Source organism: Corythoichthys intestinalis, chromosome 13, assembly GCF_030265065.1.
Source record: "Corythoichthys intestinalis isolate RoL2023-P3 chromosome 13, ASM3026506v1, whole genome shotgun sequence".
Lineage (NCBI taxonomy): Eukaryota > Metazoa > Chordata > Actinopteri > Syngnathiformes > Syngnathidae > Corythoichthys > Corythoichthys intestinalis.
In genome coordinates this window covers 38,532,979-38,560,298 of record NC_080407.1, presented here as the reverse complement: position 1 = coordinate 38,560,298, position 27,320 = coordinate 38,532,979, and the positions used below count along the sequence as shown (strand labels likewise).

Genomic DNA, 27,320 nt, shown 5'->3' with positions numbered 1-27,320 from the left:
TTCGCACTGATGGGAACTTGAGTACTTAGCTCCTTTAGCTATCCCACCCTCCTGTAGTTCGAGGAGCTATCCTTCGCGAAGCAGTCGTGTTCGCACATTGGGTACTACGCCCAATACGACCTGCTGTGACGTTTTAGTCTGCGCCAGTGACGCATTATTTACTCGCCAGTCGCCACACCCACCAGCGGCGCATAAGCTAAACGGAAGACAACGAAATGGAGACCGTTGAAGACACCGCAGCAATTCTTGCATGTTTGAAGGGAATCGTTTCCATCAGCGAGCAATCCCAGCGTCGAGACGAGACTGGTTGCGCACATTAAAAGACAACAGAGCCAAAGGCAAGCGATGTTTCTTCGTTTCATGGAGACCGAAAGGGTCGCAGACCACCGTAGAAGACATAGGAGGCTGCGGGTAAAACCTGAGTTATACTCCCGCGTTGCGGTGACGGCGTAGCGACTACGGCATCATTCGACATTCGATAGTTCTGCGGTGAGGGAACGCGTTGCTCTGTAATTCACCGCCAAGCCACTAGAGGGATGTGGCGTTATGTTTGTACGGTTTTGGGGCATGCTTGTTTACTTCCGCTAGTCGGAGAAAAAATAAACAATGCAAGATGGAACTCTTGAAAGTAAACATTCTGTTCATCAACACTGAATAAATATTGAACATACAAATGTTGACGGGCAGGCGACGCAGAAGACGGTTTCGAGGCGGTCTGGCCGACTTTTGATGCCGCACAGAGAGTTTTAGACTCGGGTGGAGAGAGCTAGCTGTGGCGGCTAGCTTCAAACTGGCGTCGAGCACTGCGTTCAAGGTCTGCAAAGCCCTCCAGCCTGATTTGTTTGCCGTGTCCTACAACCAGCCAGTGGGAAGCCATAGCAGATTTCTGGCGTCTTGGGAACTTCCCAAACTGCGTTGGGAGGCTTGATTTTAAGGTTATCATAAAAAGCACCGAGGCACTCTCAATCAGTGATGATGTATTGTGTGTGTGAACTGTCTGTTATTGAAAATTAAAGATCAAAACAACTCTTTTGAAACCAAATCTGTGCTTTCTTCTTCATATACTTGAAACATATGTACACAGTAAATGATGAAGTGCACCAACCAAAAATACGACATAAAGTGATAAAAAGTTGGCAGTTTTTGGCCGACTGGGTCACCGCTTCGTGTGGCCACTCGATTCCGAACACCCACGTCTCGGTGGTTCTTCCATTTTTTTTTTTTCCGATCGCCGACCTTGCCATTTGGCAATCACAATAATAATGTCTTGACGAGACTTGCTCTTCGATGATACTCCCGTCGGCTTGGTGCATTTTTGCGTGTAGAAAATAATGTTTGATTCTATTCTACAATGGCGGTGTTTTCGCGGTAAACCGGAAACAACAGTCTGAGCAGACCAATCACAGTCCGTTTTCGTCACGTCATACACGTCTAGGTGACGCGAAGTTTAGAAAATTCGAGAGGCGCGCGTCAGCCTACGGCGTAGGGTCGTAACTCGATTCTTCCTTGACGGCGTAGGTCTGACGCGGAAGTATAACTAGGCCTTAAGTGTAAAACAATGTATTTGATGTGTGTACTAAGGATGTAAGTGTTCACGTGGGTTTATTGAACTGTTTTTGTTTTAATTGCGTACTGTCCGTTTTCTTTTGATGCATTTGAACCCCTCATAAATTTACTAGCGCGAGCCAAGCGATGTGGTCCTGCGGGAGTTTCCGCACGGACGCTTTAAGTGTTGGACAGTCTGGAATATGTACGCGAAAAAAAGTCAAGTGGATAAATGTATTATAATTGTTACATTTTTTAAAATTTGAGGAACGAGGTGTTTTATATGTATTCGAAATATTATCCAAAAGTGTCACTTTATTTTTTTTTCACATATTGTATTGTTTACATTTTGAAAAATAAAAGCATTACGTATATTTTTTTCCAACCTTTTTTTGTACAGACTTAACTGCACTGAGCACTCCAAAAACTGAACCAAAATTTAATTTTAGTGTACTGTTACACCCTACCTGTTACTGTATACACATGTACTGTCATATGGACAAACATTTGAGCCAAGTTTGTGTTTTTGAGTTTGTGACTTATGTTACCCAAAATACCCAATAAAATAAGTTTTCCATTTCCGTTTCAGATTTTGCTGCGACTCATTGCACAGCGATCCTCGCCATCTGTTTAGGGGCGAACAAAAGCCGATGACTGGTGGAGACGGGAGGATCAAGTGCATGGTGCTCACGTGCTGTGTGCTTCATAACCTCTGTGAAAGTCACAATGAGATGTGGAGAGAGGAGTGGAGCGAGCCACTGCCACTGCAGCCAGACACGCCTGTTCAACCACCTGCTACAGATGCTGAAGGTGTGGCTGTGCGTTCAGCCTTGATGCGCCACTTTGTGTTGCCCAACTAAATAGGTGTACACCACCACCCCATGACTCGTTTTTTTCCCCTTCCAAAATAAAAGTATTTTAATTTTCATTCATGTTTTATGTGCATTATTATAAACCCCTTTTTCCATCTGTAGCTGGCTACAAAGGCCAAATTTTTGAATGTGGTGTCATGTGTTTACTACTCACACAATGTATTGCAAGCCACATGTTAAGGAATACTTCAGTGTACTAGTAATCAGACATAAAACATTGTGTTACTCAAAGTAATATTTTTTAATGAAAAGTCACATTGCCACAAAAAAAATTAACATGTGCAAAATTAAGTTTAAAAATAATATATTGTAATGAAAAATCACACCAACAAAAGAAAAATTAACATGTGCAAAATTCGTTTTCAAAGTAATATATTTTACAGAAAACTCACACTCTGCAACAATAGAAAAATTTAGATGTGAAATATTTGGTTGAGTCCAATTTCTTTTAATTAGGGTTTGTCATGCCGATTTGACATTCTGTTCATGATGTCCCGAATACCCTCCATTACCATATGATGCTGCCGGCTGGACTCAACAGCAGAGCCTGACACTGCTTTTCAATGTGTTGATTTTGCTCTTCAAACACCTGCAGCATCCTGTCAAATTGTGCATTTCGTTGCCTTTGGTATTCTGCGTCTGAAGCCTGCCATTCCTGCACAGTTGCAAGCAGTGTGTCATTCTTTCTCCTCTTTGCTGCAAAAAAATAAGGAAGATGGAAACTCAGTGAAGAACTGGCTGTACACCACACTACAAGTTGTCAACAAACTCTCACTATTTCTTAGCAAGATGCAGGAACAACAGATTATTTACTTACCAGGTCTAGGATGGCAAAGGGGGCTGGGAGCTGGGCGGCGTTGGCTGATTATTTGTGAATCCGGACAAGCAAGAAACCGGTGTGTAGTGACTGAATTTCAAAAGAAAAAAATAATTACATCAAGTTTCTCTTCAAAGAAAAAAATAACATCAAGTTTCTCATCCCTCATTATTGATATTTGTTGTGCTATCAGTTTTGTATATTTTTCTAATGAGACTTAAGTGCAGCAATGATATGATCCCATTAGGTTGTGAGTTCATTCAGCCAGGCTAACCACCATTATAGCAGCATAGATTTTGCACATAAAATAAAACATTTCTTTACCTGATGTAAGCTGACTGGTACTGGCACTTTGTGGGGGCAAGGAATGGCAGGACATCACAACGGTGTTTTCTGGTGGGTACACAGGGGATAAACATTTTTGAATGAACAAGTTCTGGGACAAGTGGTTAATAAAAAAAATGTTTTTTAAAACTTTTTTTCCTTTCAAACAAAGCATAAGTGCCGCCATGATATGACCCCACCAGGTTGTTAGTGCACTCATCAAGCTAACCACCACTATAGCAGCACAGATTTTGCACATAAAAGACAATCTTTCTTTTTCTGATGTAAGCTGACTGACTGGTACTGGCATTTTGTGGGGGCAGGGAATGGCACGACATCACAACGGTGTTTTCTGGTGGGTACACAGGGGATAAACACTTTTGAATAAAAGTTCTGAGACAAATGGTGGTTAATAAAGAAACTTAGCTCAATTTGTTACTTTTTTCTTTAAAATGAATACAGCCATGATATGACCCTGCTGGGCAACAGTTGTACAACAGCAGGAATTTGGCATGGACAAGTTTCTTACCTGATGCGGGTTGGCGGTTGTCACTCAGAGGGGGCATGGGATTGCTTGATAAAGCCATTGGTGTTTCTGGTGGTCAGAGAAATATTTTGGATTAGACCTTAATTCAGATAAACAATAGGAATACCACACATCTTCTATTTACATTTAGCTAATGTAAGTTAGAGAAGATCACAAAAGTCAAGATTTCTGAATGCATTCAGGCATCATGACTAACCTGATGGGCGACAAGGGGTACTGCAGGCAACAGGAATTGGATTTGATAAAAGAGATCTGTTTTGCTCTGTTTGATTAGAAACACAATGCATCTCAACAACATAACATTTAAAGGATTGAGAATTTAAAATTTCGTTGTGACAAAATCTAGCTTACTTTCTTAAGTGTAGACACAACATCTTCTGTTTCTGCAGTGTTATCTAGGTCAACATATCTGTACCGCAATGTCGACATACAGTGCCTTGCAAAAGTATTCGGCCCCCTTGAACCTTGCAACCTTTCGCCACATTTCAGGCTTCAAACATAAAGATATAAAATAATAAAAAGATAAAAAACTGAAAAGCGGGACGTGCAATATCATTCGGCCCCCTTGCATTAATACTTTGTAGCGCCACCTTTTGCTCCAATTACAGCTGCAAGTCACTTGGGGTATGTTTCTATCAGTTTTGCACATCGAGAGACTGACATTCTTGCCCATTCTTCCTTGCAAAACAGCTCGAGCTCAGTCAGGTTGGATGGAGAGTGTTTGTGAACAGCAGTCTTCAGCTCTTTCCACAGATTCTCCATTGGATTCCGGTCTGGACTTTGACTTGGCCATTCTAACACCTGGATACGTTTATTTTTGAACCATTCCATTGTAGATTTGGCTTTATGTTTTTGATCATTGTCCTGTTGGAAGATAAATCTCCGTCCCAGTCTCAGGTCTTGTGCAGATACCAACAGGTTTTCTTCCAGAATGTTCCTGTATTTGGCTGCATCCATCTTCCCGTCAATTTTAACCATCTTCCCTGTCCCTGCTGAAGAAAAGCAGGCCCAAACCATGATGCTGCCACCACCATGTTTGACAGTGGGGATGGTGTGTTCAGGGTGATGAGCTGTGTTGCTTTTACGCCAAACATATCGTTTTGCATTGTGGCCAAAAAGTTCGATTTTGGTTTCATCTGACCAGAGCACCTTCTTCCACATGTTTGGTGTGTCTCCCAGGTGGCTTGTGGCAAACTTTAAACGAGAATTTTTATGGATATCTTTGAGAAATGGCTTTCTTCTTGCCACTCTTCCATAAAGGCCAGATTTGTGCAGTGTACGACTGATTGTTGTCCTATGGACAGACTCTCCCACTTCAGCTGTAGATCTCTGCAGTTCATCCAGAGTGATCATGGGCCTCTTGGCTGCATCTCTGATCAGTTTTCTCCTCGTTTGAGAAGAAAGTTTGGAAGGACGGCCGGGTCTTGGTAGAATTGCAGTGGTCTGATGCTCCTTCCATTTCAATATGATGGCTTGCACAGTGCTCCTTGAGATGTTTAAAGCTTGGGAAATCTTTTTGTATCCAAATCCGGCTTTAAACTTCTCCACAACAGTATCTCGGATCTGCCTGGTGTGTTCCTTGGTTTTCATAATGCTCTCTGCACTTTAAACAGAATTCTGAGACTATCACAGAGCAGGTGCATTTGTACGGCGACTTGATTACACACAGGTGGATTCTATTTATCATCATCGGTCAATTAGGACAACATTGGATCATTCAGAGATCCTCACTGAACTTCTGGAGTGAGTTTGCTGCACTGAAAGTAAAGGGGCCGAATAATATTGCACGCCCCACTTTTCAGTTTTTTATTTGTTAAAAAAGTTTAAATTATCCAATAAATGTTGTTCCACTTCACGATTGTGTCCCCCTTGTTGTTGATTCTTGACAAAAAAATTAAATTTCATATCTTTATGTTTGAAGCCTGAAATGTGGCGAAAGGTTGAAGATTCAAGGGGGCCGAATACTTTTGCAAGGCACTGTAACTATGTATTTATTCACTTACCTTTCTCTATTACAAAAAGTAAAACGAGACTAGTCATGTCCGACACTTAATGCGTCCGTGGGGAAACACCTTCAGTAATTCGGTTCCCCATGCAGCGTTTAGAATGCATTTTATCAGGGGAAAAATACAACAAAACCGACAGTATACGCAAGTGAACCGAACCGAACATGCAAAAACAAATGGTTACACCCTTAAATAACTTCTTGTTCCATACCTTCAAGCAGCTGGGAGGGTGGGTTGTTCTCCTTCTGCGTCAACGACCGCAAAAGTGAAGCAGAGGAGTCTTTTGTTTCGGCGTTCCCATATGCTGGTCTGTGGTCCAATATGAGGTCGAGCGTCTCATACCATTTGCCAGTTTTTCTGTATGCCCCGCTCTGGTTGTTGTGGTCTTTGATTTTCTTGTAGTCCTGTTTCAGTTTCTTCATTTTTTCCCTACATTGTTTTGCGCTGTGGTAAACCCCAGCCTTCTCCAGTTGTGCACTTATCTCGGCAAATATTTTTATGTTGTGTTGCGACCCCTCAAGTCCTCTTTGGACGCTCGCAGTTGAATAAATAGCAAGGAGGGCTTTTACCTCCTCGTCGCTCCATTGAGCTTTTCCTGGCTCCATTGTTTTTCCTTACTGGCAACAACAACAATTTACAGACAGAGTAGTTGTTTTTTAAATATGGCGGCTCCACGTGATGCGCGAAAAGTAAGGGGCGTGTTTGCCGCTGATTTCAGCGAATCACCAAAGAGCTACGTAATATCGTTCCCGCGGCCCCGCAGAAAGCACTCACTTCAGAGTCGGTGTTGGGTCTAAACTTACTTGTATCTAGCAAAATAATAAAGACCTAGAGGAGGGCGGAGAGAGAATCAGACTTGAGACGAAAATAAAGCTTTTAACACTGACGGCCGTCAGGAGAGAGAGATTGATGCGTGCCGTGGGGGACGCATCAAGCTTATCTAACTTCCCTGAGGAGCGCCAGCCCTTTATTAAGGAGTTGGAGAGCATTCATTGCACATGCGTAAGTTTTGTTTTATCGAGATTGTATCATTTACTGAGAACAGAAACCAGAATGAAACATTATGGTGACATTTACTGAAAACAGAAACTTTACTCTTTCCATTGTGTAAACACTAAAAAGCATACGTGAATAGAGAAAACATAATCATAACACCTAGTTTAAACACACATTAAAGCACATCTCACATTTCCCTCCTGTTGTGGGTTTAAAACTTTTCAGCTTTCATCAGAGTTAAACTTTCCCGAGAGTGGGGTTGGTGTCAGACCCGTCAATTATCCATTAGCAGGAGTTATGAAAATGCCACGATAGGGGAGAAAAACCTAAGCACGTAGGAAAAAATTGCCCTATTCCCTCCCCATTAGCACTAGGGACGAGAGCAGCTTCATTGCCATGGCTTCATAGAACACAAAACATTGAAATAATATGGTGAGCAAGTGTATATACAGGCTGGGATTCTTTTGAACGCCATATTTCAGCGATTTATGATCGCCGCGTCAGTGTTATTTCTCGAGAGTCCATAGGGTTGCAGAGTCGGGATGGCCAAAATGGGGAAACTGCTTTAGACGACATTGTCCGTATCATCACTGTCCAAATCGTTCTGCTTTAGACGAAAGTGTCCGACTCGTCCCTGTCCATATCGCTCCACTTTAGACGAGAGAGTCCGACTCGTTAGTGATCTTGGGCTACGGACTCGTACTGGACGGTATGGGCGATGAACATGGCGCTAACCTTCTGGTCCATGTTCGAGAGCATGCGGTTGATGTTAAACTTGCAGAGGGGCACACAGCAACAGGAGAGAACGAGAACAACGGCCAGGATGGAGGCCATTGCAGTGATAGCGGAGATGATGTTCTTCTAGCTGCCAAACTTGTCCTGGAACCACTTGAGGATAGCATTCTCAGGAACTCCTTCGTTATGGTGAAGTTTCTCTTTGAAATCGGTGAACCAGTCCCTTGAGCTAGGAGATTGAGCCATTCTTTGCCATGTCGAGTGGGACCAAATTACAGCATTATCCTCTTTGCTTGATGAAGCTGCATAGTCCACCTTTCTCTGCGCGGAGCATGTCCAGGGCTTCCCTATTCTGGATAGCCGTAAGGGAAACCGCGTGCAGTTGCTCAGAGTACTTAGACTGTACCAAGTTGGTATAGTTGTAGAGAACCTTCGTCGATGAGCTTGGTCTTGTCAGGAATGTTCCTCGGCTGCCGGATGGACTCCGTTTGCGTCGGTGAGCAGCTCAGCCAAGATGGATCTTTTTCTTCGGCGAATGGACTTTGGTTCTTCATCAGCTGTCATGTTGCTGTGTCTTTGATCGAGCACGATCGTTGTGGACTTTTGGACGGGGGTGACGAGGGCACATCGTCCGATTCATTCCATCAGGAGTTTGGAGTATAGGGTTACTCCTCCACAGAACCCCCCGAGGCCGGTCCTGATGACATGCCGGTGTTCTGGACTGCTTGGTTTGAAGGTTGCATGTCAGAGGGTCAAGGTTTCCCAAGGTCTTGCAGGGTGGTCAGGAAACTGTGTAGGGGCCGTCCCAGCGTTCACTGTCCCATCTGGCACGCTGCAACACTTTCAGGAAGACCAAGTCTCCGACCCGCACCTTGAGAGTCTGTGGATCGGAACATTCTGGCAGATCATTGTTGTCTCAAACTTGTCTTTGATCAAACTGTTTCCCTATGTGAGCTGGAATGCTGCCAGAACCTTTAACAGGTCCTGGGGTTAAATCTAGCAGTCTAAAAAGTGGCAAAGTCTTTCCTTCTGCATCAGTCTGTTACTAGTTTGTCCAATTTGTCTTTTCCAATTGTCTGGCAGACTGGGGTCTGTACATGCAATCACTGTTTTTCTGTCCTCATGTACGCTACGAAAAATCTTAACTAATCTAGAAAATACATCTATTTTTTCCCCAGGCAATATCTTTTCCCCAACAGTCTATTTAATTCTATATAATACATGTGCAATGTATGAAATAGTTCAGTTGGTTCTAGAAACCTCCCTCTTTTTGGTCTCTCTTAACATTGTTTATGCAAAGTAAACACTGAGAAAAAAATTTTTTGTTTTCCAAGTATGAATTGAAGACATTGGGCCACAATTTTCATAGTGTCTATTAACCAATTATTAACCAACTCAGTCCTCCCCCCTGTAGACACTTGACAATCATGTGGCTCAATTCAGCTGCCCATATGATCAATAATTTTGGTAGAAACCTTTCATCGCCCATTTTTGCTTTACTGTTTGCGTTGCTATGTTCTGATAGCCTTTAAGTTTTTCATCTATTATTTTAGCTTTATTGCGTTGATTTACAACCGCTACCTTGGCTGCTTCATCTGCTAGCCTGTTTCCGATTGACACGTTATCAAGCCCATTATTTTTGGCTTCACATTTACAAATAACTAACGCATTTAGTAATTTCATTACATCCAGTAATTGTTTTAACTTGTGTTCCCGTGTTTCCGCTTGATGTTGTGAAACCTCTTAAGTTCCATTGTTTACAGAATTAGTGGTCCTAAATTTTCAACTGCTCCATAACTTGGATCAGGACGTGAAATGGTTTTTTTTTAACCGCAATGTTACATGAAAATCATTTGGATTCATGACGTCAACGTTTTCCCCCTTTGTTAGCCTTTTTATTTCTGCAAGTAGTGCCTCAACTGTTTTATCTAGCCTCCCGAGTGGGAGCGTCAAGTGACCAATGGTATCTGACGTCATCATAAACCTCCACAACGAAAGTCCGATCAGTTGCTATTTTGTATCTTTCCAGTAGATTGTGTGGCCAGTTAGGTGCCATGACAACTATACACATTGTTTCTGGATCTTCTTTGGGTTTACTTATCGCATTTAAAGTTGTTTTCCCGTTAGCTGGCATGACGCGGATTGTTTTATTAAACGTCTTAAACGTGCAATGTCTTTAACGCACGAATGTTCCGCTCCTGAATCTACAAGAAAAAAGTTGGAGTATTTCCCATCAATATTGTCATTTCCGGTCTTTGTCTATAGTTAATTTCATCAACTAAGAGGTACAGACCAACCTCCTCCGCGGGAAGGGCCTTCTCCAAAGCCGCGCCCTCGGAGGTGCGATCCTCCTCCAGTCACGTCCTGCGTCTCGAATTTACTTTTTTTCTTCGACCCGGAACATTCTCCACCTCCCCTTCGCTTATGTCTCCCACTCACATTCCTTTGCTAAATGTCCTCTTTGATGGCACAAGAGGCACCATACCTAAGTTTCTCTGTTTACTTAGTTAGCTTCTATAAACTCCACGTTAAACATATTCACAAAATCAACCAAAGGTTAGCTCAATAAATTAAGCTTATCTTGGGAGAATTGTAATCATATTTCGCAAATTTGAGAACAACGAACCCATCTATCAAAACAGTTTACGTTCCGCAATCAACCCAAAGTTACAGAGATACAATTCTCCCAGTATAATAATTTCCACTTGGCAAATGCCAATATTTGCTTATGATCAATTTTGTCAGCTCCCATTTTAATCAGTAAATTGAAATTTGCAGCGGCATTAATATATCGCGCAATGTTCCACTCAAACTTACAAAATTGGAATTTTTCTTTGTTTTGGAATTTCTTTAGAGCTGACAAAATGTCTTTTCACCTTCTTTGGGTCACTGTTGAAGATTCATCAACATGTAATCCAAAAATTACGATTCCACGACGCAATTATAATCTATTCAATTGATTGTTTTTAGTCAAAATCTAATTCTTTAGGATCAATTTACTTCACAAAATATTTTAACTTTCTCTTTTATTCCACTATGGCTTCTCTGCTATTCTTTAACACTTAAAAACACTACCTCTTATAGCATTTAATTCAATTTTTTAATTCCAATCATTTTCAACTGATATCCATATAATTTATAATGGAGGATAATTCAGCAGTCCAGAGGAGAACAAAGAATGTTTTTTCGTGCACTAAAAAACATCCACTTGTATGTCACTCCAGGTTGGTAGAATTATCTGCTTTAATTCAGAAGAATATACTTTAACAATATCTATTCTTGAATGAAGAACATTTCTAACAATCTGATTTTCTTTTTATCAAACATACTTGCTCTTTGCTTAAAATAAATCTGTTAAGTTTATTTTCAAACAGCTATTTATCAACAGTTGATCTTTTCCTTTTTCAAAACATTAACTATTTTCTTTCTCTTTAAGCCATTCTCTTATTTTCTTATAAGAGTGTTCTATAAGTTTCAATTTAGCTCAATAGTCTATTTTTTATCTCTAATGAGATTCCATTTCAAAAATCATATCCTAAATAGTACAAGGGAAAGGCTGGAATATTCCCAGCTGCAATTACAACCTTCCCTTATAATTAATTTGGGCAAAAACCCAGCGGATGCCGTCGAGGACCCCATGTTGCAAATAGGGGCCACCGAAGGGCCGCACTCCTCATGTTGAAAAACTCCCAGTTTTTTCCGATTTTGCACAAAAAACGGTCAGTTATTTACGCAATAAACGGTCAGTTATTTACAAACAATTCCCTCGCTTATCGACGCTCGTCTCACACGCCCAAAAATTTCCAAGCCCCACTTCCACAGCTCCTCTTTTCCCCAAACTTATGGTTATCTCTGCCCTTCATGCAACTTACTCAAACCTTCAACATCACAATTCACCAATTATCACTATGAACATGAAAAATCATGAAAGAAAGACACAACGCAGCCTCATAATCAGTCACATGACAACAACCATAGTTATCCACAATGACTTATCATACAAGACAGTACTATTTCAAATACAAATCGAAGTCACCGTACATTCAACTAATGGCTCACACCAGACCAAAAATAAAAGCATACAAACAATTTGAGCTCAATGACAAACTGTCAACACAAATACACAGAAATTCCTATTCACAACCGAATTCACCTTTCGTTTTTCCCGTTTCATCATTTTCCGGTCTATCTTCTATTGTTTTAGCGACGTTTTGACCCATTTTCGCAAGTTTCGTTGTTTCAATTACCTCTATTTCACGTAATTTCGATTTTATTTGCCGTGCACGGGCTTGTATATCTTAAGTATTTTATGTCGGCACGTTATTTGTACGCTTCCGTCTATTTATGGCTTATAATTTGTGTAATGTTAGTCTTCCTCGCTTCTGCTCCTACTTTATCACTCTTTTAAAGTCCGTTGGGTCCCAGACCCTTTTCTCTACGATATTTCGTAACGCAAAATACCGTTCTACGTGTTAATATTCCGTAACGCAGAATATTATTTTTCCCGAAACGCCTCGTAACGCAAGACGTACACATGTTATTTCTATGTACGTGTTAATATTCCGAAACGCAGAATATTATTTTTCCCGAAACGCCTCGTAACACAAGACGCACGCACGTTATTTCTATGTGCAGTTCCCTGAACTAAATTTGTAAGTCCCTGACATTACACAAATGCACATCAATATCTCTACGGACTCAAAAAGCTTTAAATTCTGTCCTACCTTGGCTTTTTATTACGCTATTATGTTTGCTTTATCTCGTCTCTGACTCCGGGTTCGGACATTTTTATAACTTTTTATGGCTCGGTACTTCGGCCCGCTTTCTGCAATATTTTGTCTTTACTTCGCAAAATATCGCCTGTGTGTTAGTCCTCAGTACTTCGAGGATTACTGTTTACGTAACGTTTTTAGACCCTTTAAACGCACGTAATTCGTCACACAATAGTTCAGTACTTCGAACTAGGATGGTTTAAATTTCAACGGTTTACTTAACGGATGTTCAGTACTTCGAACAATTATGAGTCAGTACTTCGACTTCACAATTCAATCCGCCCCGTATTTAAACCCGAAAGCGTCAACAACTTAATTAAACTTTATCCTACCTCACTCCGTCCTGCCCTGGTTCGTCTGGGACCGGGCCGTCGCAGGAACAAAGGCGCAGCCGCCCGGTCACGAGAAGAAGGTCGTAAATATCCCGGCGGCGTCCACTGGCCCCGCGGCGGCCCGGAGGGACGCGGATTTTTAGGCCCGGCTTTCGGCACCAAGAATTGTTGGGTCTAAACTTACTTGTATCTAGCAAAATAATAAAGACCTAGAGGAGGGCGGAGAGAGAATCAGACTTGAGACGAAAATAAAGCTTTTAACACTGACGGCCGTCAGGAGAGAGAGATTGATGCGTGCCGTGGGGGACGCATCAAGCTTATCTAACTTCCCTGAGGAGCGCCAGCCCTTTATTAAGGAGTTGGAGAGCATTCATTGCACATGCGTAAGTTTTGTTTTATCGAGATTGTATCATTTACTGAGAACAGAAACCAGAATGAAACATTATGGTGACATTTACTGAAAACAGAAACTTTACTCTTTCCATTGTGTAAACACTAAAAAGCATAAGTGAATAGAGAAAACATAATCATAACACCTAGTTTTAAACACACATTAAAGCACATCTCACAGTCGGCGCTAAAATGTTGCTCGGAAGACGAGGTCCTCGTCCTACGTTCCTACATATCCGAACACACAAAATGACGTCATCCACCCCCAAAAGGGTCGAGGAACTGCGGATAGTTACACCAGTGCGATCAAAGCACCCGCTCCCAGGCTTCAACTGGGACCGTGTGCTTTGGTCAGCTGAGACCAAGATTGAGCTTTTTGGCAACAAACACTCTAAGTGGGTCTGGCGTGCCACGAAAGATACGCATGCTGAAAAGCACCTCATACCCACTGTGAAATATGGGTGTGGGTCAGTGATGCTGTGGTGCTGTTTCGCTTCTAAAGGCCCTGGGAACCTTGTTAGGGTGCATGGCATCATGAATGCTTTGAAATACCAGGACATTTTAAATCAAAATCTGTTGCCCTCTGCCCGATAGCTGAAGATGGGTTGTCACTGGGTCTTTCAGCAAGACAATGACCCTAAACATATGGCCAAATCTACACAGAAATGGTTCACCAGACACAAAATCAAGCTCCTCCCATGGCCATCGCAGTCCACAGACCTTTTGTTGGCAAAAGGGGGTTGTACAAAGTATTAACGCCAGGGGTGCTAATAATTGTGACACACATTATTTGATGTCAAATCATTTTTTCTTTATGTGGGATTTTTCCCCACTGAATGAATGCACTTGTATTGAAGGTTGGATTTTTCTCTTTTTTTCCATTAAGGTCCCATATTATTTGAATTTTTAAAAAATTATAAGAAGCTAAAAAACACATCTTAACCACGGGTGCCAATGATTATGGAGGGCACTGTATGTTTAAATTGCAAGCAAAGTGCCACCGAAGACAGTCATGTCAAAACTTAAATGCACAATCATGACTTCGATATGGCTTCTACACAGGAATATTATTACCTAGTGTTCGTGAGGTGAGGTTCTAGGGCTAGTTCGTGGTAAGGACTAACTGTAACCAGGATGGTGTGCCGGTCAGAGCACAGGAATAAAGGCGTTGAAACCACTGCTGATTTAGAATGGCTTTAATTTGCCTTAAATTGTCCAAAAATATTCCTTGATGTACAAATGAGGAATTTAACTCCACAGGATGTGAAGTATAAACCCAGGAATAAACCAGTCTAGAAGCCATGAACCCTATGTATAAAAAACAAACAAAAAAGTGGTCTGGGCGTTTACCATCCTCTATGCTTACTGACCAGAAAAGCCAAGTGTCTCTGCTTTAGAATGGCCAGTGTTTAAAGAAAACGTTCACCATCCTGAAGCTAATGCTAACACAAGTAAAAACCAGGCCTTGTCAGATAGCGACACCCACAGGAAAACCGCGGGAGAACAACTTAAGAAAATAAAATACACCTTAATCCAAAAATATTAGGAAGAGGGCTGAGCCTTTATTACAGCCGCCCCCAAATGTGCATGCACATTTGCTTCCAAATAAAGGCATCTTTTCACAGAAAGTCTACTCTTCACCGGATGGAAGAGCTGGCAACGACACCAGGCGAGCAACGGGACGGGTGTAGACATGACCTTTAACGTACACATCAGCTGACCTAATACACCCATCATCACTCCTGTGGACCTTGGTCACCTGTCCAATGGGCCACGAAGCTCGGGGAAGCTGTGGTTCCACAAACATGACGACGGCCTTCTCTTGGAGCTCGGGGGTAGCAGAATGCCACTTTTGCCTGATGTGTTGGGTAGGGAGGTACTCCTTTATGTACCTCGACCAGAATTGGTCAGCAAGGACTTGTGAGTGCCGCCATCGTTTCCGACTCAGAGTCTCTGTCTCTGGATACACAACTTGCGGAAGCGATGCATCTGGCCGCCCCATCAGCAACGTGTTCGGGGTCACGGGATCGATGTCGGCAACATCACTGGAGACGTATCCAAGTGGTTTGGAGTTGAGGATAGATTCTACTTCCAACAGAACGGTGAGGAGGACATCTTCGTGGACTGGTTGTGCTCCAACGCCGGTGTGCAGAGCAGCCTTTACGGAGCGGATCTCCCGCTCCCACACTCCACCAAAATGAGGGGCTGCCGGGGGGTTAAAGCAGAATTTGATCTTTTGAGAAGCAAGTTGTTGCTGCAGGGTGGGAGCCATGTTAGCGAAGGCCTCTTTGAGTTCGCGCTCTCCGCCCTTGAAGTTGGTCCCTGGTCGGACCACAGCTCGGCAGGGACTCCCCGTTGAGCGATGAATCTGCGTAGAGCCATCAAGAACGCGTCGGCATCCATACTCTGCAGGAGGTCCAGACGAACTGCTCGAGTAGTCAGGCACTTGAAAATTATCCCCCAGCGTTTCTCATGACGTCTGGCCACTTTAACCAGCATCGGCCCAAAACAGTCTACTCCAGTTGAGTAGAAGGCAGGCTTGAAAAGTCGAAGGCGGGCGGTTGGTAGATCTGCCATTTTGGGGATAGATGGTCTAGCTCTCCATCGTCTGCATTCTACACAGGAATGCTGGTGTCGGCGAACTGCTTCCCTGCCTCGGAGGATCCAGAAGGACCTACGCATTTCGGCGTAGACGCGCTCTGGACCGGGATGATTTAGGTCTGAGTCATACTTCTGGATGAGCAGCTTAGTGACAGGATGGGAGGGGTCCAGAACAATAGGGTGCAAAACAGAGTCACTGAGCCCCTCAGAACGTGGTAGTCGACCACCTACCCGTAACAAGCCAGAAGATCTGTCCAGCTCAGGGGATAAGGTCAGCAGGCAACTTTTAGAGAGGACTGGCTTCCCCTCGCTCAGCAGCTTAAAATCCTCAGGGAATGACTGTTGTTGGGCCTGCAGCAATACCTCTCTCTCAGCATGCTGGTACTCACGTGCACTTGGTGAGGACCCAGGTGAGCTTTGTCCCTGAAGCTCCTGAACTTTGGCTTGGATTAGCTGCTGCCATGTATCATACGCTGGGCCACTTGAACTGGTGGGTGTGGTAACTGCCAGGGCGCAGAAGGTGGCCTTGCGGAGTTCAGACGAGTCGGCAAGTGGCTCTGTCACGGGCTTCTCGGGCCAGGTGCTCGAGCTCTGTTGGAGGAAGGGGGGTCCCAAAGACCATCTGTTAGGTTTTGCAAGGTCTCGCAGGGACTTACCCCGCGTCAGGTCGTCAGCAGGATTATCGGCTGATCCGACGTAGCGCCAGTTGCAGTCCTGTGTGAGCTCTTGGATCTCAGTTACTCTCGTCCCAACGAACACTTTGAAACGGCATGACTGGGATTGTAACCATGTCAGGACGGTTGTGGAATCAGACCACAACACTATTTGAGTCACTTCCAGGGTCAACTCTTTCATGAGGAGGTGGGCGAGCTGTGCCGCTACCAGTGCTGCACAGAGCTCCAGGCGGGGAATGGACTGTGTGCGTTTGGGAGCGATGCGTGATCGTGCAAGGATGAAGGACAGCTGCACGCGACCCTCTCCATCTTCGGTTCGTAGGTAGGCGACAGCTCCATACGCCTTTTACGAAGCATCAGCAAAGATGTGAACTTCGTAGGACGTGCTCTCCAGCTTGGACTCTGTGGAAACATAGGGACGGGGAAGAGACACAGCAGGTAGGTATTCAAGCTCACCCTCCCAATCAGACCAGGCCTGCACCAATTCAGAGGGGAGGTTTGCATCGTCCCACCCACGCTGTCTGTCCCAAAGCTGCCTAACAATAAGCTTGGCTCGAGTAGAATAGGGCAGCAAATAGCCAAGGGGATCATACTGGGAGGCTAGGACTTTGTAGATATTTCTCAGTGTTAATGTTTCATAGGATACAGGCCTGTGCTTGTAGCTCAAAGAGTCTGTCTCCCAGTTCCAACTAAGGCCTAGAGTGGATTCTTGGGGGTCAGCATTGTCTTGAGTTAACCACTTGTCCAAACTCTCTGAAAGAGCCTCCTGAGGAAGGTGGCTCAGGACAGTTGCGTCGTTGCAGGCCCACTGACGCAAGTCAAACCCCGCTGTGGCTAACAGGGCTCGAAGGCGAGTAACTAACGACTTAGCTTGGTCTGGGGTGCGTAGGCTTTGTAGACAATTATCTACATAAAAACAGTTCTCCACAGAAAACTTGAGGTCGCCATCAGTCTCATCTGAATTTTCCGCGTGGCACTGCAGGGCATAAGTTGCACAACATGGACTGCAGGTTGTGCCGAAAGGAAGAACATGCCACTCAAATACTCGGGGGGTTTCATCCACATTCAAGTCTCACCACAGGAATCGGAGTAAGGGGCGATCCTCAGGGAGTAGGTGTACTTGGTGAAACATGCCCTTTATATCTCCACTGACAGCTATCGGGCGCTCGCGGAATCTCAACAATACCCCCAGTAAGGAAGCTCCGAGGGTTGGGCCAGCCAGGAGGTATTGATTGAGGGACTGTCCAAGGAATTGATGAGAACAGTTGAAGACAAGGCGGCACTTCTCATTATGGCTGACAAGATGGTGAGGAATGTACCACTCTTCTTCATGAGGCGTCTCTGAGGTGACTTCACGTACTGCACCGGAGTCTAGGAGCTTCTGTATCTCATTCTTATAGGCTTCAGCCTGGGTAGGATTTTTCTCTAGACGTCTTTCGGTACTGCGCAGCAGTGGCATAACAGAGTCTCTAGTGGCTTTGAGGAGCGGCATGTCTGGATGGCGAAGCAGGGGTGTAGCATACCTTCTTGTGCCTTCCACATTGACACGTACAGTTTTAGCTTTGAGCAGAGCCACCGCCATTTTGTCTTGCTTTGACCGCATTACTTCCTTTTCTGGTCGATGAGGGACCGTGTCCATTTGCCACAGCCTCTCAACATGTTTGTACAGCTCTTCAAGCTGAGGTGGGGAAGAGGTGAACAAACACTGTACTGAGTTGGTGTGCCGCCCCATGGGCTGAACTGGGCCTTGGAGGGTCCACCCTAGTCTGGTGTGGATGGCTGCAGGGCTACCAGGCGGACCTAACCTGACTGGTTGGATCGGTGTGACTAGGTGCGGCTGATCTGATCCAATCAGAAGTGACGGTTCCGCTTCTGTGAAGGCAGGAATGGGAAGGCCTTGGAGGTGTCTGAACTTCTGCTTAAGGCGTTCCACCGGGTAGGTGTGTTTGGCGAGGCTAAGGCGGCTTGCAGTGAACGCATCTTTGATCTGGTAGCTTGTCTGGGGATTGGTAGCGGAGGAGATGCGGAACGACACTGTATATCCAGGAAGCACCTCAATGTCTTGCCTCACTGTGCACAAGGGAAGGTCTTCGGGGATGCCTTTAATGCCCAAAGCTTTGACTGCACTTGGTAGGAGCATCGACCTTTCAGATCCGTCGTCTAAAATTTCAAAGGTGTTCATGGTCCGGGCTCCGTAGTGAATGAGGATGGGCACAACCTTTAACATCACTTTACTCCCTGCATCTGGGCGATCGAGGTAGAGGGAACGTGAGGAAGAGCTAACTAAACAGCTCTCTTCTTTAACTGCCACTTCTTGGGGTCCCCTCTCTGGCTTGGCATTTATCTCGTGGAGGGCGAGTAGGTGCTTGCCCTAGCAACGGCTGCAAGGCTTCTTCAATGTGCAATGGACCGCTAAGTGGGCGCGTGCGCAACGCCAGCAGCGTTTATTAGTCTGTATCCATTCTTTCAGCTGTTCTTTGGAGAGCTTGGCGACCTCAGTACACTGACTAAGATAGTGTTCATTGCTCTCACAGTAGGCGCAGTAGGCATTGGACTTAGACTTCACTTTATTGGCTTTACTCTGTGAGGGGTAAACAGCGGACTCACCAGCTCCATGCAGGACACTCACTGTTTGTTTGGCAGTCCGGCTATCATTCCTCACGTTTGGCCGCTCCCTGCTAGCCTTGATACCAATTTGACTGTCGAACCCCTGACACCACGACTCATAACGAAGCCACTCAGACAGGTCACAGAGGGTGTGGCTAGTTCCTGACTGCTTAAAAGTGTGTCTTCGAAAGTCTGCACGCTGTTCGGCGGGAAGCTTGCTTAATAGGCGTGCCACGTGCGAGCCACACTTCAGTTCAATTTCCCCAGCTGGACCGAGGGTCTGCAACAGGCCCACCAAGGATTGTATCTGGAGAGAAAACTTTTGAAATGCGGCAATGTCACCTCGCTTGACCTCCGGGGCTTCTAGGACAGCAGCTATTTTGCGAAGGGCAAGTTGATGCGGTTGGCCAAACTTTTCATGGAGGGCTGCCATGGTATCAGAGTACAGAGTGGGTGAGTTCAAATAGGCGTCAGCAATAAGCCTGGCTTCTTCCAACCTAAGGTGATCTACCAGGATTTGGTAACGGAACAGCTCGGTGGCATTGCCTGGAAGCAGGTTTTCTAGTGCTATACGCAGTCTTGCGAACTCACTAGGGTCTGGGTTGCTGAACTTTGGAATAGTGGGATTTGGCCCTCTATAGACTGACTCTGATATCATGGGTGACACATGGCTACTAGGAGGACGACTGTAAAGGTTTGAAGGGTGCTGAGCTGGTCGTGTTGAAGGCCATGTCATGGGGTTTGCTGGAGCGGGCATCGAACACGGAGGAGGTGGAGCAGGCCATTTGAAGTCGTGCGCTTGTTCTTGAGGAGAGGAGACGTGAAGGAACTGATTGGTGACATCTTCTCTTTGATGGAACTGTCTGTTACTTGGCCGATCTGGTTCAAGCTTAGGCCAGGGTGGAGGAGGCAAATCGTGTTCTTCCCGAAGGTCTGCTTGGAGGGAGTAGCTAATTGGCGCTACAACACTGGAGGGATGCTCTGGTATCGCAGCAGTGCGAGGAGGTTGAGCCATGTCCGTCTTCAAAGAGCGGGCAATGTCTATTAGTTCCTTGATCTCATTTCGGGCCTCATTGAGTTGCTGCAAGCCTGACTTGAGCCACTGTTGTGATTGGTGCAACTTTGCATTTTCCTCCTGCATTGCTTGGAGCGCTTGAGGAAAGTGGTGGTAGCCGTCATATGAGCTGTCCAAAGGTGATGCTCTAAATGAGGTTCCATGCAGGTTGTCCCATTCTGCGTTGGTCCACCGATGATGACTTGGGGCTAGCTGAGGCGTCTCAAGGTGAGCAGCATTCCCATAAGATCGACGGTGGGGAGGTGTCCGGAATGGGGTGGCTTGAGCTTGGTACTCCAAGAAGGGTTGTGGTGGTCCAGCTCGTGAGTGGCTTCCTATGTAATCCACTTCATAGTCGCGCAGCGCAGGAGGAGGCCGGGTTTGTCTCTTAGGTCTCACAGCAGGGTTCACTTCTTCCACTGGGTCCATCCTGATTACAATTATCCAGCTCGAAGGACCAAAATGTTCGTGAGGTGAGGTTCTAGGGCTAGTTCGTGGTAAGGACTAACTGTAACCAGGATGGTGTGCCGGTCAGAGCACAGGAATAAAGGCGTTGAAACCACTGCTGATTTAGAATGGCTTTAATTTGCCTTAAATTGTCCAAAAATATTCCTTGATGTACAAATGAGGAATTTAACTCCACAGGACGTGAAGTATAAACACAGGAATAAACCAGTCTAGAAGCCACGAACCCTATGTATAAAAAACAAACAAAAAAGTGGTCTGGGCGTTTACCATCCTCTATGCTTACTGACCAGAAAAGCCAAGTGTCTCTGCTTTAGAATGGCCAGTGTTTAAAGAAAACGTTCGCCATCCTGAAGCTAATGCTAACACAAGTAAAAACCAGGCCTTGTCAGATAGCGACACCCACAGGAAAACCGCGGGAGAACAACTTAAGAAAATAAAATACACCTTAATCCAAAAATAATAGGAAGAAGGCTGAGCCTTTATTACACCTAGGAAATAATTGATGTTAATGATTTATTTTGCCTTAGTTCCATTATTTTTGCAGCAAACCTATACAATTGCACAATTCTAAGTCCCACTGTCACCTGGGTACTTAACTGAATTAGGACTTCACTGCGCAACAACCCGTAGTCATTTTGTTTGTAAAATAAAGTAGCACCACACAGTAGTACAGTGACACCAGTCTGTAAACAGAAGGGACGTGAGAAGGGAGTCTTCTCTGACCCACTTTCAATTTTGTATTCTGATTTGTCGCACCACTGATAAAAAGTCCCAAATAATGTTTTCAGGAATAGTACTCCAGCCAGAATCCTTCCCAAGGAGTTTTGGAGTTTTTCCTTTCCGACATGGAGGGTCAAAGGATGGGGGTTGCCCAGGGCTTGACCTTTATTTATTTCATTTCTATTTATTTCATCTGCTGTTTCTGTGCATCATATTGCCTATGCAAAGCCCTTTGAGACAACCTTGTTGTGATATAGGGCTATACAAATAAAAGTGAATTGAATTTTAAGATGTCATCAATTTCAACTATGCCGAGGCCAACCACTACAAGAATTACTTTTACTACACAAATAGTTATGGATCTGCGTATGTTTTTATTATTTATCATTACTTTTTGGACTATATTTAAACCATTGTGTGGACGGAATGGTGGCAGTGGGACTTTAGTAAAATCACCTGGAAAAATCTAAGCGTTATTGGACTTTCAGTTTTCATTCTGGGTAAACCAACCTCATCACATTCCTGGGAGTGATATTGCTGCCCCAACTGTTACAACTGAGTTGGGGAGAGGTTCCCGTCCGTTCGTAGGGGGTGGTCATCCCAGCCATCTCGGAAAATATCAAGGTGGCGTTGGATAAGGGGAATGAAGGCGTAATGGCAGGCAAAGATGTGACGATTGCTGGACAGATCAAGATGCCCCTCCTCCTCGAGCTGATGTAATATATCATAGAATCTGCTGGTGACAGCACTAAAGACATCTCTCCAAAGGCGTTTAATTCTGTTTCAGAAAAATGTGTGTTAGTGTTTATCCTAACACAAACAAAACAATAAATGGGGGACCTGTTGGGGATAAAATGTTTGAAATGTAATGCAGAATTTGAATTCAGAATAATTTTTTGGGGTCTTACCCATTAGTTTTATTTTCACTACAGCGTTCCTATTTACTATGTTGTTACTACTTGAAAACAACTGTAGTATCCAATGTCATAAAAATTTAAGTCATGCCTTTTTCTTTCATATTAATTTATGTTGATATTTGAAACTTGCATTATACATTTTATGAAATACTTTTTTTTTTTTTTTTTAAACGAAGGAGCCTATCTATATCTATAGTTATATATAAATGGAACTTTCTCTGAGTGCGTTTGTTTCCTGTGGACGCCGAAACAACTGGCCGGATTTTTACAAAATTTTACACAGTTGTACTTTATCTGTCTGGGAGTGTTCTTAGATGGGTTTGATCTCTATACATACGCCCTCCTTGTAGTATGGAAAATGAATTCCAAACGGCCAAATTTAGCAAAGAAAATGCGACCTGAATGTGGAGAAGACAGCGCCAATTTTTGGACAAAAGTCCAAATGTCTCTTGGATTGCAAAGTGCCAGTTGGCTTTCCAACTTCACAGTTTCATGTACAATTATGATATGTTGTAGCTTTGAGTATTCCACAAGATGCTGGATTTTAAAAAATGTGCAATTTTCCAAAATATCAATAAGGGATTGAGTTCAGCTGGATATATTTATACTAAACACAATAATGGAAAAGCGATTTGGCTATAACCCCTTTACAGAGTCCTGTTATGATTACTGCATTACAGCTGCATCTCAAAGAACAGTATGTTTTATCTGTGATTTGGTTGGATTGTTTTCACGTTACACCACCTGAACAACGCCAGGCCATACAGCTAATACTTCAAAACCATGATGTGATGACAAAAATTTACATCAGGTTCGGGTTCTGCACCCAGAACTGAGTACAAAACAGCTGTCAGATCCAACTCAACAAAAACTGTATTCCTTAGTGTTCGTAATTGTACATTTTAACTATAGGTGAGTGAAGCAAGGTAGGTAATCACACTATAATAACATGGTCGTTTTTATTCATTATGATGACAGACTAATGAAAACAATTACCTTTGGTACACTTTTACCGTCGATGAAACTGCTCCTTCCTGTTCCTCTGACAGAAAACATAAATCGTGCCACATCGAAATTCTCTACCCCATGATCACCCCGGACTCTGATAAAGTAAAGAAAACAGACATCGTCCACAGTAAATACGTAGAACTCTTGGATATTTAACCAGTTGTCTAAGTCTCGATCTAACCAGGTCTTACGATAGCTCAAGTAAGTCAGCCAACAAAACTGAGCATTGCTGTGCTCAATTTTTACCTCAGTGGTACGCCAAACATCTCAACTGTCTCATGGAAGAAAACCATGGTTGTCGATGCCAGGTTGTTCTTCGAGGCCCTCAAATACATGATCTGATATATATATATATATATACATATTATGTTTGTATATATCAACACACAGTATTTGCGCATATTATCTTAACAAATTTTAAATCCTTCGCTCTGTAACATACAGAATGAATACAAATTTTAAATCTTTCGCTCTGTAACATACAGAATGAATACAATCTACATAGTACCAATGTTATGAATCAATGTGGTGGTGATTAATATTTGAAAAAAGACAATATCATTTAAACATAACGATATACAGTGGTACCTCGACATACTATCGCTTCTACACACGATGTTTTCAACATCCGACGTAAAATTTGACTCGTCATTTGTTTCTACATCCGACGACTTGCTCGAAATACTTTTTTTTAAATTTTTTTTTACAGCGCCGCAGTTTCTTTGTTTTGCCAGAAGATGGACGCACGGCTGATTTTTTTATGAGAAGTCAACACTGGATCCAAAAATATTAGTACTGGAGGAGAAAAAGGAAAAGGTGACGCTTACCATTGAAATGAAGATGTAAATGATGGCAAAATATAAGCATGGTGTGTGCATCCATGAACTGGGTCGGCAATAGGGCCGTAGAATGTCGAACTCGGCAGGCGGTTCTCCTCTGTTCGCCAGTCTTTATAAGTTAAGGTGACAACTCTTATTGTGGTAACATCGCCAAGAAATCGCCAGCTTCGACAGGTCGTTATTTATTTCAGACCTTATCCAACACAAAACTCCTACTGTCTCCCGCAGTTGACGGTGTTCTGAAGAAAACATTGGAAGCGAAAGTAAACTCAACCGCACCGCTTCTGTCAAGTCAGTCACGCGGTGCGTTCAGGTACATAAAAAAATGTCCGCCACATTAGAACCTGATTCGTTACATTATTACAGGAATCATTATTATATTATTATTCCGTTTTTTATTTATAATTTGTTTGTTTTGCTATGTATAATTGACATTTTTAATAGTATCAGCAGTACTTATTAAGGATTTAGTGTAGTTTTTTGGGCTGTGGAACGAGTTCATGGAACTATAATGTATTCTTATGGGAAAATCCTGCTCAACATAAAACCGTTTCGACTTACAAACAACATCTTGGAACGAATTAACTTCGTCTGTAGAGGTACCACTGTATTAGCACATTAAAACTTACATTATTGTTAACTAATTAGAAACACTAATTATGTTATTATGAATGAAAAACAATTCATGGGTTAATGAATAAAACATGCATCCTATAACACTTAGTGCCAAAACCTTTCTGGAATAGCCATCGATACCTCCGAAATTGACAATGTTGTACCTATGAGGATGAAAAATAAAAGAAATCACAATCCAGGTACCACATACAAAAATTTTCATTTGTGCTGAATATACTTTTGAAAAGTTCTTAAATTATTAATCTTGACTATACCTACCTAATTAGTTTGTGATTGGTGTCTATATGCATCAGAGATTTCGGGCTTGGGACTGAATATGTTCTTCTGACCACACAGTGAAGCTGAGACAACCGGGAGACAATGCTTGATGTGTCCACTCTGTGCATTGAAGACCTAACTCTCTCCCACTGTACTTTATGCCCCTGTGCTTTCAGCAATCCAGTCATCATTCTATAACCCACATTTGGGTTGGTAGTGTGTATTTCTGACACGAGGGAGTCCAGTTCCTCATCTGTTAAACTGCTATAACTTCCTTGCACAGTATAACCCCATTCTGCCATGTGTCTATGTAATGTCCTTCGTGACACTCCAAAGAGCTGAGCTATAGTGGTAACAGGTAACCCAACATCTAGAAGGTGCAGTGTATGCTCTTTAGGGATCAATATTCTAGGATGGCCAATTCTTCCGCTTTCATTGGCAACTGTTATTTTTGTCTCCCTATTTATATGTGGGGGAAACAAGCAGCATAGGACCTCCAAGTTTGCCCGGTATGCGGTGAGTCCTGTACTTGACTCAGGGACTTGGACTCCCCTGCCATGCATAGTCCATTGGGGCTCAGCCCACAAGCCAGCTGCAGGGAGTGGCAGGGAGACGTCCCTGACACTGCCCCACCACCCAGAGATGAAAGGGGCGAAACATCAATGAGGGGTGGCTCCCGGCTGACGACCCTGCAGCGGGCCTACTGGCACCGTCGGAGGTGTGAAAAGCAGTTATGCTCAGCAGGCTACATCTACCTGTACTCCCAACATTGCATACCATCACATAGACATCACGTAGCCCATCAACAATGCCCTGTGAAACATTTAAGCGAGTAGCAATGGCGTCAAATACAACCAAATCCTGACAAATGATGAATTCGAGGTAATCCATATCCAAAGAAAGACGATTAAGCCACCTAGCAAGTCGGGTCACAAGTCGGTGCACTAAATGGTCACGCAGCAATTCCTACAAGTGGAAACAAAATTGAAATATATCTTACAGGGGATAATATCCCATTTTAAAAACATGAACAGATTGAAATATATAAAACTAATATGAATATGTTTACATCAATAGAAATTGAAAAATAAACAATATCACAATACGTTTTGAAATGTAAACTGTTGTAAGTTTGTAGCGATTTGTAATTTCGGAATCGCTGATGAGTTTAGTAACATACACCAAACAATAAATACAGCAGAGTGTCCATTTTGCGTAATTGTGGAAGCCCGTCGACATCTTTACTCCATTTGTCTTCGGCTTGCTCGTAAGGGTCAATATTGTTCACATCCTTAAGTTTGATCAAATATCTGTTCTTCGCCTTAGTAACGAGTTTGTCTCTTTATCGGACTAGCAAGTTAAAGTTTAATGTCCTGCAAGACAGACCTGCTTCCAATATGGCTGCGTTGTTGTCAAATCTCACATGATCCCCCATTCTGTGACGTAAACGCTCGAGCCTTATATCACGTAATACATTTTGAAAAAAATGAACATAAAAATCAAGAACATCAATAAATCTGGAAATAACCCAAACGAAATACAAACAATATTATGTGTTCTTAGATTTATTTAATTTTGGTTGGATTTATTAAATTTTGGTCCCCCCTTTAAAGCCCTTTCCATTTAAATACAACAAACCTTTTGAGTCCCATCGTTCCCTCTGAGGCTCGCTACCACACATCGGTCGACCTATGCTTAGCTAAATGATTAGCTACGGTGAGGGGCCGTCGGTTAGCCTAGTCCACTTCTTTCGGGTTCCTCCCCCCTTCGCGTACATATCAACATGGTGCTTAACAAGTAGCTGTCCGTGGCTATGCCAGTAACATCGTCTCAACACGTGAAGTCCGCATAGCTAATTGTAGCGAATTGGCTCGTCATTGATTTTCGTGCCAAATTCACTTGATATTGATAGGAATTTTGATTATATACGCTTGATAAATCTTTTACTGCATAACATTCATGAGAAAACATTGATTCCGCGGAACTTCATACCTGAGCGTGCTCTGCCATTCCTGTCCTCTGCCGTGACGAATAAAGAAATGAGCAGCGGGTCGGGAACGGTGTCCACTTCCCCCCCTCCCTCCGAATGGTTGAACAATCGCCGTTCTGATTGGTCAGAATTTTGGCTCACACGCTTACCCCGAAATTTAGTTGTACATGCTCAGAAAACACTTGTAGATCATTAAAGAAAAAGCACCCGAA

The 27,320-nt window shown here is 43.4% G+C and overlaps 1 protein-coding gene across 5 annotated transcripts; it reads right to left on the bottom strand.

The window, feature by feature from the left end:
• Positions 1-2,781: 2,781 nt before the first annotated feature.
• On the bottom strand, positions 2,782-23,695 carry LOC130927690 (uncharacterized). 5 transcript variants are annotated; one of them, XM_057853661.1, is made up of 8 exons: positions 21,971-23,695; positions 12,947-13,155; positions 6,323-8,722; positions 4,302-4,367; positions 4,088-4,153; positions 3,559-3,627; positions 3,235-3,324; positions 2,782-3,113 (listed from the first exon to the last, which is right to left on the bottom strand). In XM_057853661.1, exons 3-8 carry the CDS (start codon positions 6,714-6,716, stop codon positions 2,926-2,928), a joined length of 873 nt encoding a protein of 290 aa, XP_057709644.1. In that variant the 5' UTR covers positions 6,717-8,722; positions 12,947-13,155; positions 21,971-23,695; the 3' UTR covers positions 2,782-2,925. The 5 variants fall into 5 exon arrangements, with proteins under 5 accessions (XP_057709644.1, XP_057709642.1, XP_057709643.1 ...); XM_057853659.1 differs by having other exon boundaries at positions 6,323-13,155; positions 21,971-22,238; positions 23,374-23,695; XM_057853660.1 differs by having other exon boundaries at positions 6,323-13,155; positions 21,971-22,171; positions 23,374-23,695.
• Positions 23,696-27,320: the final 3,625 nt, after the last annotated feature.

What these genes read in the sequence shown, in the direction of transcription:
- LOC130927690 (XM_057853658.1), bottom strand. Translation starts at nt 6,716, where the DNA reads ATGGAGCCAGGAAAAGCTCAATGGAGCGACGAGGAGGTAAAAGCCCTC. An exon ending in TACCCCTTGTCGCCCATCAG is followed by an intron (nt 4,154 to 4,301) that starts GTTAGTCATGAT and finishes TCTGACCACCAG; the next exon opens with AAACACCAATGGCTTTATCA. An exon ending in CCTTTGCCATCCTAGACCTG is followed by an intron (nt 3,114 to 3,234) that starts GTAAGTAAATAA and finishes ATTTTTTTGCAG; the next exon opens with CAAAGAGGAGAAAGAATGAC.